This window comes from Cydia splendana, chromosome 6 (genome assembly GCF_910591565.1).
Source record: "Cydia splendana chromosome 6, ilCydSple1.2, whole genome shotgun sequence".
NCBI classification, from domain to species: Eukaryota; Metazoa; Arthropoda; class Insecta; order Lepidoptera; family Tortricidae; genus Cydia; species Cydia splendana.
This window is the reverse complement of record NC_085965.1, coordinates 9,906,313-9,926,687: the sequence shown is the minus strand read 5'-3', so window position 1 is coordinate 9,926,687 and position 20,375 is coordinate 9,906,313. Positions and strand designations below refer to the sequence as shown.

Below are 20,375 nucleotides of genomic sequence, written 5' to 3'. Positions count from 1 at the left end.
ACTAACACTGCGCATATCGTTCATTATAAGCAACTGTTTCGTATCAGTATTAGTGAGGTTCATGGTCTATTAAAACATGGTCTTCTATTCCCAGAGTGACACATCAGGCCTACGTCACAATAACATGGCCGCTATATATAGCGCTATCGCATATTATCATATAGCGCTGTCGCATGATGACGTAGGCTTGTGTCAGTTAGGTGACCTAGAAAAGACGGGAATGGAGTACCAGGCGGAGTATATTATTATACCATGGTGAGGTTAACGTTAATTTTCTAGTCGTGTTGAAAAAAAAAAGTTATTGATTTTTTTACGACATGCATGGTCACCCTGAAATTAGAATACTAAACTACCGATATTCTGTGTCAAATTGATTGTCATTACTGTCATCACGGTCTGGTTACTTTTGAAAACTCGTATCTCACTCAAGTTTGACAGTTTATTTTCTTCGTAATCAAAATGTTACGGTTAAAGAGGTTTTATGTTTATTAATTAGGTCCTACAGGACCCTACAGGGTGACCATGATTGTTGAGAATTAAATTTGCCCTCACCAAAAAGTAAAAAAAATAGGAAAAAGTGTTGTTGTTTCTCCTAAATACGACGGTGATCGATCAATTATCAGTTACTGAGTGTGCAGGATTAGTCATGCTCACGTCTCATGAATCATCCTGTATATTATACTACTCTTTGCATAAAGACCAGTGAAAAAATTCCCGTGGGTAAGCGGGTGGACTGTTTCAGATATATTTAAAATCGCTACTAATTTGACTAAAATGATGTTGTCACTGCCGTCCCAGTGACGGCGCTGTCAAAAGAACACAAATGTCATTATTTACTGTGTTGTGTCTCTGATTTCGATTTGTTTTTATTTATTTTCACAACTTATTTAGGAATTAAATCATTATATTCAGGTTTAATAATATTAACAATTTAACATTATGGATTAAACATGGCAGCAGCCTTTCAACAACAAATATTTGCTTTAGACGCTCGCTTCAATGCTTACAGGGCTCCGAATAATCCCAACTTCAGTAAGATCCATTTATTAATTATTAACACTGTACTAATAATTCCGTAATATTACATATATGTGAAGACTTACTTGCGTATGATAGATATTGGAACAGTACAACAGGTAGCTTTGTTCCATTCTTTGTTCTTGTTATGTTTACAGAAACCTTGTACATACGAAGACGCAGTCAATTGCTGAGAGAGAATGCTAAATTCAAAGTAAGTTACTTACATAAAGAGTCTGGGGCCACTTGGTAACTTCATCCCTAGTATTGGTACAGGCACAACTTTTTACAAAAAGATTGACTCTTCAAATTAAGAAGAAACTAGGCCTAATTGGTTTTAATCTGAATTTCACACAATGTATTTCTTCTTCATTATATCTATTCATATTAAATTATTATTATTTAATATGTAAGTTCTAAGAAACATTATTAGTAGCCATTTTTTAATCAAATAACCTCATATTCTCAGACTCAGATTCTCAGGACTTTCCGAGAACCGAAGGTGGCTTTTTATTTATTTATGCTGAATTAGTTAATTCACACTATAACAAAGTTATATGTACGTACAAATAAGAACTTCAAGGAAAACAGACTTGACAAAGCATTTTCCATACAAACATTCTTGGAATTTATTTGAAAACAGATAATGCACAATGCAGGCTGTTATCAAGACACAAACAACAGAACTTTTAGTTTGAAGTAATTGAAAACTAGATAAGCATTTACTGGGAAATCAAGATGGCATTTCAAGTTCATATTAATTGTTTTTGTTCAAATACTATAATAAGAATTATCTTGCTAGAGTACTTACTGAATCCCGGAATGTGCTAGCTTTATGCATAAGTATTTGGTTTTACTGTTTACTCCATTCAAAATTAAGTATATTTATTTATTTTACTTTTTTTTCGGCAAACTTTTGTACATAATCCATAAAAGACATCTAAAAACACATTTTCAAGTGCATTATAGACCTATGTTTGTGATTTTTTTTTGAGCGAAAGTCAAAAAATCAGGGTTCAAATCAATGAAGTCACAAGAGAAAATCCTTAAGATTGCTTAAATTTTTGCAACCATATTGTGATCTAAAAAAGCAGTACGATTTTGCAACAACTTCTGAACCTATGACACCTTAACTGTGTATATCTGTTTATGTGTTGTATCGTAGGACATAGAGACCATAAAGAAGTATCTCCATATCCGGAGCCAGCTGCTGCAGCGCCGCTATGGTGTCCAAGACAATATATCAATCAGCTCGGCTTCCTCGCGCCAAAGATCTAGCAGTAAGGTACAGTGTGTCATAAACCACAAAAGAAAAATAATATGTGAACAATACTCTATGAGTGGAGTAAATAATCATAATTTTAACACATTCACTGCTAAATCACGCTAGTGGAACACAAATGGTGCACTGGAAGTGTTAACCTTCAGCCACCTAATGTGCATAATAATTTACACTATTTTCCAATGAAAGTTCAACCTATCATAACTAGCAGCATTTCTATTTTTTATATTAGGGGACATCTCATTAAAATTTTATCACAAATTAAATTCAACCCAATTAATAATATAAATAGATTCAAACTTCCCTAGCAGATTTTATTTTAAACAGTAAATATATGACTTTATAAATATATTAAACTTAACTCTTCTTCTTTCTTATTAAACATATTTTTAAATATTATTCTGTGAAAAATTCTCCAGGCAAGTCTGGCGCTTGATGACTTCCCTCAGAGCTCCAACAACAAGAAGAAAAATGAAATGTCAATATCAGAGAACTATGCATTCACTGGGGTACACCATATTTTTGACCAGGTCAGAAAAGAAAAACACAGTAACTTTTTTTGATAATTATGATTCAATGCCAGGCGTGGCTCACTCCGCGATTTAGTCGCTTTGCAACAGGTAGCTACAAGTACATCTGTTCCACACCAATTTTGGTGGCTAGCCATAAGCTGCGCGTGTCGCTGTCGCCACCTAGCGGCCATATCTGTCCTGATCGTAAGGCTCTCGACTGACAGCAGATGACGGCCAACAGGCCGCCGGCCGACTATCTGATAATGTGTGTGTAAATTGGCCTGCAGGCACGGACTGTCCGGCAGATATCTGTCGACGCTGACCGGAATCGACGAGCCGTAGTCCGAATAGCCATAGTTAATGTGTGGCCTGCTGCGATTAACTGACAAGCTAATATCGTCCGGCGGACTGTCAATTTGTAGGGACCTGTCAAAATTATATCAGACTATTGCCGGCGGGCGGCCGTACGGTGGGAAACTGAAGACTCTCAATAGCTAGTCTGTAGTCTCAGAGGTGGCAGCAGACCAATGCCGGCAGGCAATAATCGCTTATGTGAGTGGACGTTATTGGTCTAGGACGGCAGGCCGCCCGATAAGGCCAGAGACTGCAGGCGGACTGGTAATCAGCAGTGGGCCCCTTAACAGACGCGTTTTGTTAGAGAGTGAGTCTTCTGTACCTAGTACTATTATTTATTCTGTGTCATTGCTTAAACAAGTTACACATAAATATGTATTTATAGCAGCCTTTATAAACTACCTGATTGTTACCTTGTTGAAATCTTTTGACTGCCATAATCACTCATGTTGAACCCTTTATAGACCACACAGAGATTTTATATAGTAAAATGACCACCCTATAACATCATCTTTTTGTATTTTTAAGCTTATGCAGTATTTTTAGGACTTGAAGGAGGCGATGCGGCTTGAATCGTGTATTTTTTTATCTTGACCGTTACCTTTAACAGTCAAGATTAATAAAAAGTGAACCTTGATGCATTTCAATAAGGTTTACAATTGCGTGCTATATAAAATAGTCGTGGCCATCACCATCCACCTTTCGGTAAAATACCTTTTGATACATGAAATCAATTTCAATAACCAATAATTATTTAAATTTCAGCACTCAGAGCAAGTGAGCGTAGTGAAGTTTGCCAACAACGACCGTTCTAAATTAGCTTGTGCGTCACACGACGGCTCGGTGTCCATCTGCGACGTGACGGCGACCCCGCCGCGCGTCAGCTTCGTGTTGGAGGGACACACGCAGCCCGTCACAGGTAGCCACGTGTGACTAGATATACCCTGACACAGCTGGCGTGTCACACGACGGCTCCGTGTCCATCTGCGACGTGACGGCGACCCCGCCGCGCGTCAGCTTCGTGCTGGAGGGACACACGCAGCCCGTCACAGGTAGCCACATGTGACTAGATATACCCTGACACAGCTGGCGTGTCACACGACGGCTCCGTGTCCATCTGCGACGTGACGGCTACCCCGCCGCGCGTCAGCTTCGTGCTGGAGGGACACACGCAGCCCGTCACAGGTAGCCACATGTGACTAGATATACCCTGACACAGCTGACGTGTCACACGACGGCTCCGTGTCCATCTGCGACGTGACGGCGACCCCGCCGCGCGTCAGCTTCGTGCTGGAGGGAGACACGCAGCCCGTCACAGGTAGCCACATGTGACTAGATATACCCTGACACAGCTGGCGTGTCACACGACGGCTCCGTGTCCACCTGCGACGTGACGGCGACCCCGCCGCGCGTCAGCTTCGTGGGAGGGACACACGCAGCCCGTCACAGGTAGCCACATGTGACTAGATATACCCTGACACAGCTGGCGTGTCACACGACGGCTCCGTGTCCATCTGCGACGTGACGGCGACCCCGCCGCGCGTCAGCTTCGTGCTGGAGGGACACACGCAGCCCGTCACAGGTAGCCACATGTGACTAGATATACCCTGACACAGCTGGCGTGCAACACGACGGCTCCGTGTCCATCTGCGACGTGACGGCTACCCCGCCGCGTGTCAGCTTCGTGCTGGAGGGACACACGCAGCCCGTCACAGGTAGCCACATGTGACTAGATATACCCTGACACAGCTGGCGTGCAACACGACGGCTCCGTGTCCATCTGCGACGTGACGGCTACCCCGCCGCGCGTCAGCTTCGTGCTGGAGGGACACACGCAGCCCGTCACAGGTAGCCACATGTGACTAGATATACCCTGACACAGCTGGCGTGTCACACGACGGCTCCGTGTCTATCTGCGACGTGACGGCTACCCCGCCGCGCGTCAGCTTCGTGCTGGAGGGACACACGCAGCCCGTCACAGGTAGCCACATGTGACTAGATATACCCTGACACAGCTGGCGTGTCAAACGACGGCTCCGTGTCCATCTGCGACGTGACGGCTACCCCGCCGCGCGTCAGCTTCGTATGAGGGACACACGCAGCCCGTCACAGGTAGCCACATGTGACTAGATATACCCTGACACAGGTGACGTGTCACACGACGGCTCCGTGTCCATCTGCGACGTGACGGCGACCCCGCCGCGCGTCAGCTTCGTGCTGGAGGGAGACACGCAGCCCGTCACAGGTAGCCACATGTGACTAGATATACCCTGACACAGCTGGCGTGTCACACGACGGCTCCGTGTCCACCTGCGACGTGACGGCGACCCCGCCGCGCGTCAGCTTCGTGGGAGGGACACACGCAGCCCGTCACAGGTAGCCACATGTGACTAGATATACCCTGACACAGCTGACGTGTCACACGACGGCTCCGTGTCCATCTGCGACGTGACGGCAACCCCGCCGCGCGTCAGCTTCGTGCTGGATAGACACACGCAGCCCGTCACAGGTAGCCACATGTGACTAGATATACCCTGACACAGCTGGCGTGCAACACGACGGCTCCGTGTCCATCTGCGACGTGACGGCTACCCCGCCGCGCGTCAGCTTCGTGCAGGAGGGACACACGCAGCCCGTCACAGGTAGCCACATGTGACTAGATATACCCTGACACAGGTGACGTGTCACACGACGGCTCCGTGTCCATCTGCGACGTGACGGCGACCCCGCCGCGCGTCAGCTTCGTGCTGGAGGGCCACACGCAGCACGTCACAGGTAGCCACATGTGACTAGATATACCCTGACACAGCTGGCGTGTCACACGACGGCTCCGTGTCCATTTGCGACGTGACGCTGGCAAAAGAAACAGTGTAAAGTGTCTCGTTTACACGCCGTATGTATACAACGCAGGAACAACTAGCCAGCTTGGAACGCCAAAACTGGAATAACTGATGTAGCTGAAACTGCCGCCAAGGTCAAATGGGACTGAGCAGGACACGTATGCCGGATGACCTGTGGGCCAAAACAGCCACCCGTCGAGTCCCACAAATTGGAGATGGCGGAACGAGCTTGACGCCTTTGACAGAGACGTGGGAGACTTCCGAGGATAGGGATGCGTGGAAGGATAAGAGGGAGGCCTTTGCCCAACAGTGGGACAATATGGCTTAATAAAAAATAATAAATAAATAAAATGTATTACTACTCAGGCTGCGACTGGTCGGCGTCGAACGAGCTGGTGGTGTCGGTGGGGCTGGACGGGCTGCTGGTGGTGTGGGACGTGGCGCGGCGCGTGCGCCTGCGCGCCGTGCAGGACCAGCTGCGCGCGCCGCTGCTCGCCGTCGCCTTCCAGCCCGCCAACAACAACATGGTCATTGTATCCTTTTGTGCACATACCCAAGTTTTCAACTTTGCATTTAATTACTTTGCTGATTAAGTATAAACGATCCTAGAGTCCCACAGCTGAGCAAAGGCCTCCCTGCTTCCTTTCTACGTATCCGATCCCAGTCATTTATATTGGGACCGTGCACGACTGTCACGCCACCTAGGGCACCTAGCATCCACAAATCTAGGGTAAAAAGCCAAATCACATCTAAGAAAACAACTCGCAAACTCAAAAACCACTGAACGGATTTTCATACGGTTTTCACCTATCAATAGAGTGATTCTTGAGGAAGGTTAAAGGTGTATAACTTGTTAAGGTTTTGTGTAAATTAGTTGAAATATGACGATGTTTGCTAATGATGTCGGAAAAAATCACGCTGTCTAGGAGCTTTAATCGAAAACACTGCCGTTAAAGTTATAACAACACATTCTATGCTAGGTTTTGTCTCTCTTTCATTGGTCTACAAAAAAGGCCACGATGGTTATGTCGATCTTTTAAAGATACCCTACTATACCCATATTTATCTTCTACTTACAAAAAGATCACATAATATGTGGTATTTGCAAATCTATTTACACGGATACAGTATTAATAATTATCAAATTAAATACGTTCGTTATAAAGCATTTCATACAGATTACAATGGTCCCTTACAGTCCTTACACCATACAATTTAAATTAATATCTCAGGAGTAATCATAAATTAAAGTTCCATTTCGAGCCATATAACTTGTATGAAATGTTAAAGAGTTTAAAGGCGTCCGTTAGTGCCAATTTTTGCCACCACATGCGCTGCGATCTCTTTACTTACCCCCACCATGCACTTCGGATGGTGCCAATAAATCGTACTTAATGTGAATGTGTGCTTACCTTTGTAATCCCTTAATCCCAAGTAACCAGGCAGGAAATGCGAAGGGGATGGTGGAAGTGTTGAACGTGTCCACAGGAATATACCCGAGAGGTGAGACTAACTGTTATAAATATCATCATTTTACAGATACATTAATTTTAATTTAATAGTTATGAACTGATTTGATGAAGCTTGAAATTATTTGGTGTGGTCGGATTATATTTTACGTAATAATGTTTTCACCACACCGGCTTGGAAAGGCTTACTTTCTTCAAAAACTGATAGCAAAGTTGCATTTTATTCACATCTGAGGCAAAGTAATCAAATGAAAATTTTGAGTTGTTTTCTTATGTTTGCTGGAATAAATGACTTTTAAATGATGATTTTGGATGATAAATATTTAATAACATTCATTTGGATTTGATTTGGCTTGATTTTGTTTGATATTTTACATTTAATATTTGCTTCGGGTTGGTGTGGTGACAAATTTTGTGATTCACTCGGGGGCAAATTTTGTTTAACCCTCGTGCTTTGAAACCCTCGCAACGCTCAAGATTCCATTTTTCGAACCACTCGCTACGCTCGTGGTTCAATTTTGGAATCTTTCGCTTGCTCGGGTATCAATATTAGCACGAGCGGTTAAACAACAACTTTGCCCCCTTGTAAAACAAATAACTATTTCAGGCGGGAGCAGCATTCTGGGCGGACGAGTTCTTTCGATAGCCTGCGAATCGAGCGGACGAATGTTTTGGGCTGCTAACGACAAGGTACGTCAAGTCACACAGATTATATTATTGTATATTGATAAGTACCTACAATAAGTACTAAGCAGTACAATTATGTAAATGGAAGAAGTGTATAATATGTAGTGTCCGACCGAAACATGTTTTTTTGCCGAAACCGAAACCGAATGTTCGGCTTTGGCTCTAGTTTCGGCCGAAACCGAAACCGAAACCGAACCTTTTGTAGACTTGTTAACACTTTCGCAACCGGGCAAAAAACGGCGCACTACCCCAGAAACCGGTCGTCTATATCTGCGTACAAAACAACCCGCTGGGCGGGTTGTCCGGCATCTGAGTAAAGTTTACGAGTGCCCGAGAGTCGGGTACGCGGTGTCGAATGTGTTAAAATCGTTTAAAAAATGTCATAAAACCGCTTTTACACACATATTATGGAGCTGTCAACACCCAGTGTCCTTGAAATTGATGTTACTTAAGCAGTTTTTTAAGAAAATTACTAGAGTTAGACCAAGGTAATTTTGCAACGATTTTGATAACACACGCAGTGCAAGTGTTATTTTAAACGTCAAAACTTCTATGAAATTATGACGTATAAATAACATTTGCACTAGTTGCACTGCGTATGCTATCAAAATCATTGCAGAATTTTCTTAGTCTAACTCTATTCATTCACCAGTCAAACTAACATGTACATACAGGGTCAACCAAAAACGCGAGCGCAGCGAGCGCGAAAATTTTTGTTAAAATATCGCAAGGCCGGGTACCGATCTTCACCTGGGCCTAAAAGTCCGAAGTGCCCCAGTGAGGCGAACTTTCATGCGAAGTCAAAGCCGTGCTTCAGGCTTCAGGATAAGTAGTTGAGCACAAACTCCAACCAATGTCCATTGTATTAAAAAGCGAGATATTTCCTTGAGCGCTGGTGGCCTAGCGGTAAGAGCGTGCGACTTTCAATCCGAAGGTCGCAGGTACAAACCCCGGCTCGAATCCAATGAGTTTTTCGGAACTTATAGGTATACGAAATATCATTTGATATTTACTATTTGCTTTTCGGTGAAGGAAAAACATCGTGAGGAAGCCGGACTAGTCCCGTTAAGTCCTAGTTTACTCTCTGGGTTCGAAGGTCAGTCTGATGGCAGTCGCTTTCGTAAAAACTAGCGCCTACGCCAATTCTTGGGATTAGTTGTCAATTGGACCCCAGGCTCCCATGAGCCGTGGCTAAAATTCCGGGATTACACGAGGAAGATGATGAGTTTTCTTATTATTCCTTTGCCCAGGCCCAGTAACATGCGACAGTGCTATCTCATTTACTCCGATACAATTAGACAGTGTGCGCGTTATAGGTATTAACAGTCTCTTAAGACTGCGTCTAGTGGCGCCCTCATTAGTGGAATTGTGTTTTGATAATAAACCAGTTAATTACTGTACCTATACATGAATCAGTATATGTAGGTACATATTAATATTGTTGTCCTACTTATTCCCCAACTTTTGGTCTTTGTCACATAGTTTAGTTTCATAGTACGAAGTACCATTTCGTAAGTTTCGGCCCGGCCGAAAGGTTCGGCCGTTTTTTGGCCGAAACCGAAACTACAGCCGAAACATGATTTTTTGGCCGAAACTGGCCGAAACCGAAACCGAAACCGAACCTTCGGTCGGACACTAATAATATGTTACGACGCTCTTATTTAGGTACTTAACAATAATGTTGTGTTTTGTTAATTTTGAAAACTTCTCTCCTGCTTAGCAACTTTTTTGTAACTAATCGACTAGCCTTACGGTTAGTTTGCATTAGAATTGCACTTGGCCGTGTTTGTCAAATGTCAGTAATGCATCTAAAAGCCTCTATACATATAAAAGCAGAATACACCGGAGAATTGGAACATAACAATCAAATCGTAAATCGATTTACTTAATTACTTAACTTAGTTGCATTAAGGCTGATTTAGACGGCGCTCGAACTCGCATGCGATTTTAGCTACATTGCGGACTGTCGGTTACGTTCAATTCAACCGACCGATCAAAACCCGCAATGTAATGAAACTCGCATGCGAGTTTTCGCATCGTCTCAATGAGCCCTTATTCCAGGGTGTGATAGTGAGCTACCGGCTGGAGGGGTGCGGGGGCGCGCTGAGCAAGCTGCGGCGCTGCTGCGTGGACGGCGCCGTGTCGTGCCTGAGCTGGAGCCCCTGGCTGGCGCGCCACCCCGCGCTGCTCGCCAGCGTCGCCACCGACACGCTCTACCTGTTCAGGTGGGTTTTAAAGGTAGTAAGGTAGGGAGCCCTGAACAAGTTGAATGGAGCGGTCTTTTGAAAGCTGGTAGCGTGGGCGTCGAACCGTTGTGCCCGGTCAGACACAGCACTCCACCGCGAGACTCTATACCCGACTCGCATTCTTCACTTCAAACTTCATTAGTTGTTTGATCAAACGATTCACTGTCACAATAAGGTTGTCGACACATGTTGAATTTTATAACTAAATCTAATTAAATAGTTAGAAAATGAGCAATTATGATAACAATAAATTTGAAACTTAAGAAATATATGGGTATAATAAAAAAATGCAAGACAGAAGTTAAAAAAAAATATTTTTTTTTCATTTTCGAAATAGGAAAAAAATAATGGTACCATTCGATTCCTTATACTTATTTTATTAAAAAAAATATTGTATGCCCACAATATACATAAACCTTCGAGCAACACCGGCTTCCGACACATCGGAAGGGAGGGGCCCAAGCGATATCTCACCGTACAAATCTTTCTGCCATTTTTCGCGGGGGGAAAGGTGCACACAGTCGCACTTCTCACACACTTACATACAAAATCCAATCTGTAATGACGACACAAATACATAGAAAATGACACACGTCAAAGACAAATCTTGCAAACCTCGATCTCTTTTTGTGTACGGACGAGTGACAAGTGTCACAACACGCACACTAACACATTTTCGTTGAAGTATGTTATTGTATTCTGAGAGATGAGAAGTCGGATTTGTCGCTCGACCGATCCGCAATTTGTACTGAGCGAGCAAAATCGATAAATCCAACAATTACATGAGACTAAAATATAATAATTGTGTTTGAATGTAATTAAACGTATGATATGTAAAAAAAAAATATTACATGTGAAATGTAACACTTTCTTTTTGTAAATTTGATGTCCCCGACCTCTTTTTATAACAAAAAACCGAGCAAACAGGCATTTTTGTGCAGCAGTGTTCACGCGCGCGTCTGGACTCGGTCTAGTGAAAAATCCAAGTGCAACTAGTTTTATTACCCGCGCTAGATTAGATTGACGCGCTAATCTTGTACCTCGGCAGAGGGGAAATAGTGCGAATGCCGCCTCCCTTCCGTGTTGCTCGAAGACATAAACGCAATATTTCACCGACAAAATCGCAATTTCCTTGTTTTCCATACATCGAAACGGCTTCTAACGTTACATGGTGACGTCACGATGTATTGCCATTTTGTTAGAAGCGTTTCGTCAGTAAAGTGCGGGTGCCAGACTTTGACCATAATTTGTGACTTTTGTATTGCTTTAAGACAATGAGTCCCATACAGACATTTCATCCTCAAAACAACCCTGATCGATTGATAACATTTATTTAAAAAAAACCGGGCAAGTGCGAGTCGGACTCGCGCACGAAGGGTTCCGTACCCTAATGCAAAAAACGGCAAACAAAAAAACGGTCACCCATCCAAGTACTGTCCCCGCCGGACGTTGCTTAACTTCGGTCAAAAATCACGTTTGTTGTATGGGAGCCCCACTTAAATCTTTATTTTATTCTGTTTTTAGTATTTGTTGTTATAGCGGCAACAGAAATACATCATCTGTGAACATTTCAACTGTCTAGCTGTCACGGTTCGTGAGATACAGCCTGGTGACAGACGGACGGACGGACGGACGGGCGGACGGACAGTGGAGTCTTAGTAATAGGGTCCCGTTTTACCCTTTGGGTACGGAACCCTAAAAATGTCAAATACCCTATACAAAACACTACGAAAATATGAACTTGTGACTCTTACCATGCGTTCATCTACATGAATTATCTATTATTATTAACAAGAAATCACTATTAGGATCGCGGACCGCGACGGCACCCTGGCCCTGAAGAAGCGGTTCTCCACCATGCACCGCGAGCACAGCGTCAAGTCCACGTTCTGCCCCATCATGTCGTTCCGGCGCGGCGTGTGCGTGGTGACGGGCAGCGAGGATGCCACCGTATACTTCCTGGACATTGAGGGCACTTCTAATCAGCCTGTAGTTAATAAGCTGCAAGGTTAGTACCAAGCCTGTATATAATGTTTACACGTACAAACGCAACACTCCTAACTTTACATCAGTGGACCTTAGGGGTCATCCATTAATTACGTCACACGAATTTCTTGGTTTTTTTACCCCTCCCCCCCTCCTTGTCACACTTGGTCACATTTGGCAAACCCCTCCCCCCTGGTGTGACGTCACATTTCTTCAAAGAAATCGGGAAATATTTATTTAATATTTTATCGAAATATTTTTGATAAAAGAAATATTAGTAATTTTATAACCCAAAACTGATTAAGAAATGAAATTAAACGAATAAAAACGATTATCGTTTCAAAAACTTTTTATTTAACTGTATAGCGAATAAAATAATTTAAATAAATTTTCGATTATTGATGAAGTTAAAGTGACGTCACAAAGTTTGTGACTCCCCCCATATAACCATTCCAGTCGCAGAATCACAAAGTGGTAACTAAATGTCAGATGTGTCGTAACAGAGTCCACACAATGTGTCTAGAATTGTTTCGAAACAAAGTGTCGTCGCCGTGTCTACACTTTTCCGTAACAAGGTGTCGACACATTTGTGTGCACTTTGCGTGCGGTTTGCGACTAAATCTGACAGCAAATTTGTGACAGCAAATGTCAATATAAAATACCTCTTGAAAACCAAGGTTTGTCAAACTACTATTAGTGTCTCGTGTGGTCGTAATTCTAGTAAGTCATCATGGGCAATGCAAATGATAATAATCGACCGAAACCATATAAACACCCAACACCCGTCAACCTTTTACAGAAAAGTTTTTAAAGAAATTCAATAAGCTACTTAGGTCAGGCAACGAATGCTCCAAAAGTTGTAGAGGGAAATGCTCGGAACACAATTTTTGACTCCGTAACTCGGTTTGACAAGTTAGGAGGTGAACATATCAAAAGTCCCCGGCCGTAGCCCTTGAGCGGGGGGGAGAGAGGGGGCTTTGAAGGTCCCATTTTCCCGTTTTTCGATTATATCTCGGAAACTATGCATCTCAGCGACATGGCCACTTATACAAAATGAAAGTTAATTTAATTTGTTACAAGTTTATTCAGTCAATTTTTTCGATATGTTGAATAGTTTTTGAGATATCCGCTCTTGAAAGTTTATTTAGGGCTCTCAATTTTATCTTGATATATCTATATCAGTGAAGGTGCTAGGCTGTGTTTGGTATAGTTTTCGTATAAATCTGGGGTGCTGAATCCATTTAAGATATCACATTGACACCATTCCACAAAATAAAAATAAATCTTTTTAGGGTTCCGTACCTCAAAAGGAAAAAACGGAACCCTTATAGGATCACTCGTGCGTCTGTATGTATGTCCGTCTGAATACACAAAATAGTTCTTTACCTATAGATGACAGGAAAACCTATTAGAAATGTGCAGTCAAGCGCGAGTCGGACTTAATGTACGGAACCCTTAATACGCGAGTCCGACTCGCACTTGGCCGGTTTTTTTGAAACTCTTCTTGACGCTTAACCGCTGAACCGATTTCGTTGAAATTTGGTATAGAAATAGTTTGCGTCCCGGAACAGGACATAGGATAGATCTTATAACCAAAATCATCTTATGAAGGTGTGAAAAGTGGCGTGGAAATTTGTACGGGAAATCAATAACCGCTGAACCGATTTATATGAAATTTGGGATGGTCTACATCTTTGATTTAGTTAAAAATGATGAAAAAACATGACTTCAAACCTAAACTTAAACAGTATTAACTTCAAGAAGTCAATTCTGAATTCCCCCCTACACCTCATTTCACACCTTTAAAGGATGATTTTTGAGATAACTTATTATATCCTGTCTCGGGACTCAAAATATATGTGTACCAAATTTAAATTAAAACTGTTCAGCAGTTTAAGCGTGAAGAGGAGTTTAAAAGAAAGTATTTTAATAAGTTTATATGTTTTTACTTCGGAATGGTGTCAATGTGATACCTTAACTAAATTTGGTACTGCGAATTTATACGAAAACGATACCAAACATGGCCTCGTAGCTTTACTGTTGTAGAAGTCAAAATAAAATTGAGAGCCCTAAATTCTTATTACTTGGCCAAACTTGTGTAGAAGGAAAAGGTAAAATAAAAGTCTTCAGCAGGAATATAAGACACAAATATATTTTTTTTTGCGTTACTATTTCATTCATCAAATATAAACATACCTTGATTATACTATTCTAGTGAGATCCTCATAGATAAACAAAAACATTTACTTAAAAAATTACAAGGTCGAAATGTCACGGAACTTGTGAGAGTAATATGTGAAAAATATAAACTTTTATGACAAAAAAAATCTGGACACAATTTAAGAATCACCCAATTGCGTCGAGGAATCATCTGTATATTTGCTTGTTTCATTACCTCCTCGCTTCTTTTTTGTCCTTTGTATTCTGTAGCAATTTGTTAGATCTGAAAATAAAGATAACTTGCGTCGTCACGGATGTCGATTTATAGGTTTTAGGGAGTGCAGAATTCGATAACGATGATCATTTTATAATCCAAGATGGCGGCTACGTATTTTGTCATAATAGTGGAATCCAAAATGGTTATCATTTTCTAAATCTGCGCCCCCCAAAACCTATAAAACGACACCCATGACGACTTTTATGACATAGTGCATGGCCGCCATTTTGGATTTCAAAATGGTCATCATTTTCGAAATCTGCGCCCCCTAAAACCTATAAAACGACATCCATGACGACTTTTATGACATAGTGCATGGCCGCCATCTTGGAATCCAAAATGGTCATCATTTTCGAAATCTGCGCCCCCTAAAACCTATAAAACGACAACCATGACGACTTTTATGGCATAGTGCATGGCCGCCATTTTGGATTTCAAAATGGTCATCATTTTCTAAATCGGGGCCCCCTAAAACCTATAAAACGACATCCATGACGACTTTTATGACATAGTGCATGGCCGCCATCTTGGAATCCAAAATGGTCATCATTTTCGAAATCTGCGCCCCCTAAAACCTACAAAACGACAGCCATGACGACTTTTATGGCATAGTGCATGGCCGCCATTTTGGATTCCAAAATAGTCATCATTTTCAAAATTGGGGCCCCCTAAAACGTATAAAACGACATCCATGACGACTTTTATGACACAGTGCATGGCCGCCATTTCGGATTCCAAAATGGTCATTATTTTCGAAATCGGCACTCCCTAAAACCTATATATCGACACCCATCTCGACTTTTATGACAAAGTGTTTTGCTACCATCTGCATGCAAGACATTTCTATTATTTTTACGTACAAAAATGGCCCCCTGTCAACTTTCAATCGAGATTTAATCGATAATTTATTCGATTAATATTCAGATTAATTCAATTTCAATCTATGTTAGGTCGACTAAACTAATCGCGATTAAAATTTGAGAATTAACTTTTTTTATTCCATTAATTAGTCGAATAAACAGTTAATCGATTAATGCCCATCTCTGACCACGGAATTTTTACACTTTGAGAATATCTAAAACAAATCAACACAAGGAGCCATTTTGCAAATCCAGTAACATACCAGTAACTTTGTTATTACTTTTGACAGCGCGTGTCATGTGTCAACACAGTGTCGACACAAAGTCGAAACATTGCAACTACTTTGTGACTGCAATATTTCTCAGCCTTAAACCATATTTATACATCATAATTAACAAGTTTCGTAGTATGTAAAGCGTTATTTCTGTTATTTAAGTATAGTATACGCATCGAAGTACTAAAAATGCTTCAAATAATATAGTTATGAACACAGGCACTGAGAAGTAAACAATTTCATTTCCGGCTAAACTAAAACAATGTGGTGGCGCGTTGATTATATTACACTTAGTTTATCAAATCACTCGAGCAGTTTAATTCCCCATAATAATTTAAGTCCTATTGTAATATAAATGCAAACAATATATAATTACGTCTTGTAATCCGTTTTAGAGATGGCGTATTAATGTCACTTATTTTTATTTAAGTATTTTTCCATCTGACAGTTTCCATTTGACAGGAACAAAATGAACGAATGAACGAATGATTTTGGCATAAAGTAGTCGCAAACCCGAAACAATGTGTGCACACGGCGACCACACTTTATGTCACTTTGTGTCATGTGTCGACCCTTCCCCATTTCTGGTAACTGTGTCGACACGGCGACGACTCTGCGACTGGAATTGTGACCGAAACAGACGGTGTCGACACAAGATGTGTCAACACCGCGTCGTAACGGCGACTGGAAATGGTTGTATGGGCCTCCTCCCCCTAGTCACAACATGTCACATTTTCTTGACCCCCTCCCTCCCCCTAAACGTGTGATGTAATTAATGGATGACCCCTTATTACAAAAGGCATAAGGTCCACCGTTATCGTTATCGGTTATCGGACAGTTAACAATGTGGGCGATGGTATGTCACGTGCAGAATTCCTACTGTATAATATTTGGAAGGTGAGTTCATGATTTCCTTTCGTCTCTCATGGTTATTCGCCTCCGTTTACGATTAGGTACCACTCCTCCACATTGTCATACCATGATACCAGTAGGTATGATTATCCTTTTCGACGCCGTGTCAAACACAAAAGGTGAGAGTCAGGATGGCGGGTGTACCCAAATAAAAATAAACAAAAAGCATACCATATTTTAGTACCTAATTTGTACTATTTGGTACCTCCTTTAAAAAAATTAGTACCTCACGGTATTTAAAGTTATTACCAAAAAACATTACACCCGCCATTCTGACAGGCAGAATGGCGGGTGTATTTTATTACGCAATGATCCCGCGATTGCGCTGTCACGCGGACGCCACGTCACCGAAGTGTCAAAACTGAAATTGAACTTTATGCATATGCACGTAGGTCTATGTTGGTCTGTGGTCTGTGACCGATTAATCCGTTTTTGGCGTTGAACCTGCGGTGCGGATATATCGGTAATTGGCGTCCAAAAGATTAAGTACATAAGCTTAGGTCTTCGAGCAACACCGGCTTCCGACACATCGGAAGGGAGGGGCCCAAGCGATATCTCACCGTACAAATCTTTCTGCCATTTTTCGCGGGGGGAAAGGTGCACACAGTCGCACTTCTCACACACTTACATACAAAATCCAATCTGTAATGACGACACAAATACATAGAAAATGACACACGTCAAAGACAAATCTTGCAAACCTCGATCTCTTTTTGTGTACGGACGAGTGACAAGTGTCACAACACGCACACTAACACATTTTCGTTGAAGTATGTTATTGTATTCTGAGAGATCAGAAGTCGGATTTGTCGCTCGACCGATCCGCAATTTGTACTGAGCGAGCAAAATCGATAAATCCAACAATTACATGAGACTAAAATATAATAATTGTGTTTGAATGTAATTAAACGTATGATATGTAAAAAAAAATATTACGTGTGAAATGTAACACTTTCTTTTTGTAAATTTGATGTCCCCGACCTCTTTTTATAACAAAAAAACCGAGCAAACAGGCATTTTTGTGCAGCAGTGTTCACGCGCGCGTCTGGACTCGGTCTAGTGAAAAATTCAAGTGCAACTAGTTTTATTACCCGCGCTAGATTAGATTGACGCGCTAATCTTGTACCTCGGCAGAGGGGAAATAGTGCGAATGCCGCCTCCCTTCCGTGTTGCTCGAAGGCTTAGGTACGAGAATCGTTATTGTAGGATTCGCAAAACAATGTGTTTTACTTAGAGCCAAGGAATTTGAACCTTCTTTACACAAGTTAGATTGCATATTCAAACGGCGACGTCAATGCACGGCGCGATGCGAGCATGGTTCAAATATTTATGACTGAATACCATACCTTTGATGTGAATCGTATACAATGGTATTGGCCGGTCGAAGTATTTAGCAGATGGCGCCGGCATAGCTTGCCCTGTCAATCCACACAATTGTGTCAATTTTTTTTTTTATTGAAATTGATGCCCTAGATGCCAGCCCTTTAAGCCAAATCTCATAGAAAAAGGGGCAAACTATGATGGCACCATCGCCATCTATGCAAATCTTTGACAGTGGCCAACCCCCTTGTTTTGGTCATACCACGATTACCACGGCAAGAGTAACGCGAGTCACCATTTTATTGATAATACTCTAATTAAGTATTTACTTATTTCTACTATTTCTAGGTTGACACTTACGGTTACCTATACCACTAATAAAAGATAGGCAATGGAATCGTGACTCACGTGGCATTTCCATGAAATAACCGTTATAGCACAGAATAAATATAGTACTAGGTACAGAAGACTCGCTCTCTAACAAAACGCGTCTGTTACGATCAGCACAGATGTGGCCGCTAGGTGGCGACAGCGCCACGCGCGGCTTATGGCTTTCCCCAAAATTGGGGCGGAACGGATGTACTTTTAGCTACCTGTAGCAAAGCGACGAAATCGCGGAGTGAGCCACGCCTGTCGTGGCATTTCCGTGAAATAACCATTATCGTAACGGGTGCTCGTGTTGCAGGGCACGCGTCGCCGGTGCTGGGCGTGAGCTTCAGCTACGACGAGAGCCTGCTGGCCACCAGCGACGCCTCCGGCCTCGTCATCATCTGGCGGCGACCCTGACTTCATACCGACACAATGCCCATGGCCACGCTGCTCCACCACGAGCAACAACTGAGTGTCTAGCCTAGATGACTATTGTTTATCGATAAGTAAAAACTGGATGACAGATGAATTTCCATACATTACTCAAGTTTGGTTTACTATTGTCACTTGGCCTCATTAATTGTTCACTTGTCTCGTGCAATAAATTTAAAACTCATACTTTTAAACATTTTTTTTTCAATGTTGGTTGTTGTGAACTAAATATCGGCCTCTCCCACAATTTACTTTGGAAATTGCTGGGTAAGAAGAAAAAGCCTTTGCTTGACTAGTCAGTAATCTCCGGCCTTAAGAGGGCCAACATTAGGCATTATATTTAATGTTCTAAAAGACCGAAATGAATAATGTATAATGTAAGTCATTGATTGGAATATTAGCTAAATATTGTCTTAACACATGATTATTTAGAAGACTATATATTTAACATTCCTGATTTATTAGAAATTGAATCTCGAAAATGTATTAATTAGGTTGACATTATTTAATGTAGTTAAGTAAGAGAAGATATGTATTGTTTTAAGTAAAAGGCATATATTGAGTTACGAGTTTTATTCATTATTTTTTTCTCCATAGAAATACTTTTAAAAGACAAGACAAAGTCACAATATGAAAACCTTCAACGTTCACATTCACGAAATACTGCGGACAGTTCATACAAATCAATAACAACTTACAAACAATAAATACCATAATTATTGGACAATTCATTCAATCAAATAATTCCTTGTTCTTCAGCGACGTAGTGTAATGGAATCTGTCTAGAGATTTCGATTGAAGCGTTCAGAACGAATTACTTTGACGCGAAACCTCCACTACATCATAACAAAATGGACTCCTACTGTATTTACAACTGTACATTAACGAAAACATTCTAAAACTGTAAAAATAATGTTCAGAACAATAAACGTGTCGTACAATACATATAAGCAATAAAATTTCATATTAAAAATTTTCCTTGGATCATTAAATTATATTTACATTGAGTAACTAAATAACTAAAACACCATGATATGGAAATGAGAAGAATTGCACATTAGGTTCACACTTGGACGTATTGCATATTATATTGATGTGTTGTGGGACCGGCGCGGGCGAGGCCTGTGCTCAGCGCGTACAGGACAGCACAAGGTAGCTACGTAGACCATGCTCGGAATACCTTATTGCTTTAACAATAGAGACCATTTTAACACTGCATAACTAAGCTACATTTGTTGCTGCTTGCACCGGTATCGTCTTGGGTCGTCCCATTCGTTTTTCGTCAAGTTCTTAAATTAGTCCTATTCTGCTTTCGTCACTCATTCTACATTGAAAGCCACAGACGATTGTGACGAATGTAGAATGAGTGACGAAAGC

At 41.7% G+C, this 20,375-nt stretch overlaps 1 protein-coding gene across 1 annotated transcript; it reads left to right on the top strand.

The window, feature by feature from the left end:
* Positions 1 to 829: 829 nt before the first annotated feature.
* LOC134791365 (WD repeat-containing protein 13-like) lies at positions 830 to 19,709 on the top strand. Its single transcript, XM_063762374.1, has 11 exons — positions 830 to 1,032; positions 1,176 to 1,231; positions 2,183 to 2,302; positions 2,719 to 2,829; positions 3,931 to 4,084; positions 6,372 to 6,538; positions 7,448 to 7,508; positions 8,082 to 8,164; positions 10,223 to 10,386; positions 12,216 to 12,415; positions 18,883 to 19,709. Exons 1-11 carry the CDS (start codon positions 951 to 953, stop codon positions 18,981 to 18,983), a joined length of 1,299 nt encoding a protein of 432 aa, XP_063618444.1. The 5' UTR covers positions 830 to 950; the 3' UTR covers positions 18,984 to 19,709.
* Positions 19,710 to 20,375: the final 666 nt, after the last annotated feature.

Bases quoted from the DNA above. Each gene is read 5' to 3' on its own strand.
- LOC134791365 (XM_063762374.1), top strand. From the start codon at position 951: ATGGCAGCAGCCTTTCAACAACAAATATTTGCTTTAGACGCTCGCTTC. The intron at 1,033-1,175 runs GTAAGATCCATT...TTATGTTTACAG, and splicing joins TCCGAATAATCCCAACTTCA to AAACCTTGTACATACGAAGA. The intron at 7,509-8,081 runs GTGAGACTAACT...TAACTATTTCAG, and splicing joins CACAGGAATATACCCGAGAG to GCGGGAGCAGCATTCTGGGC.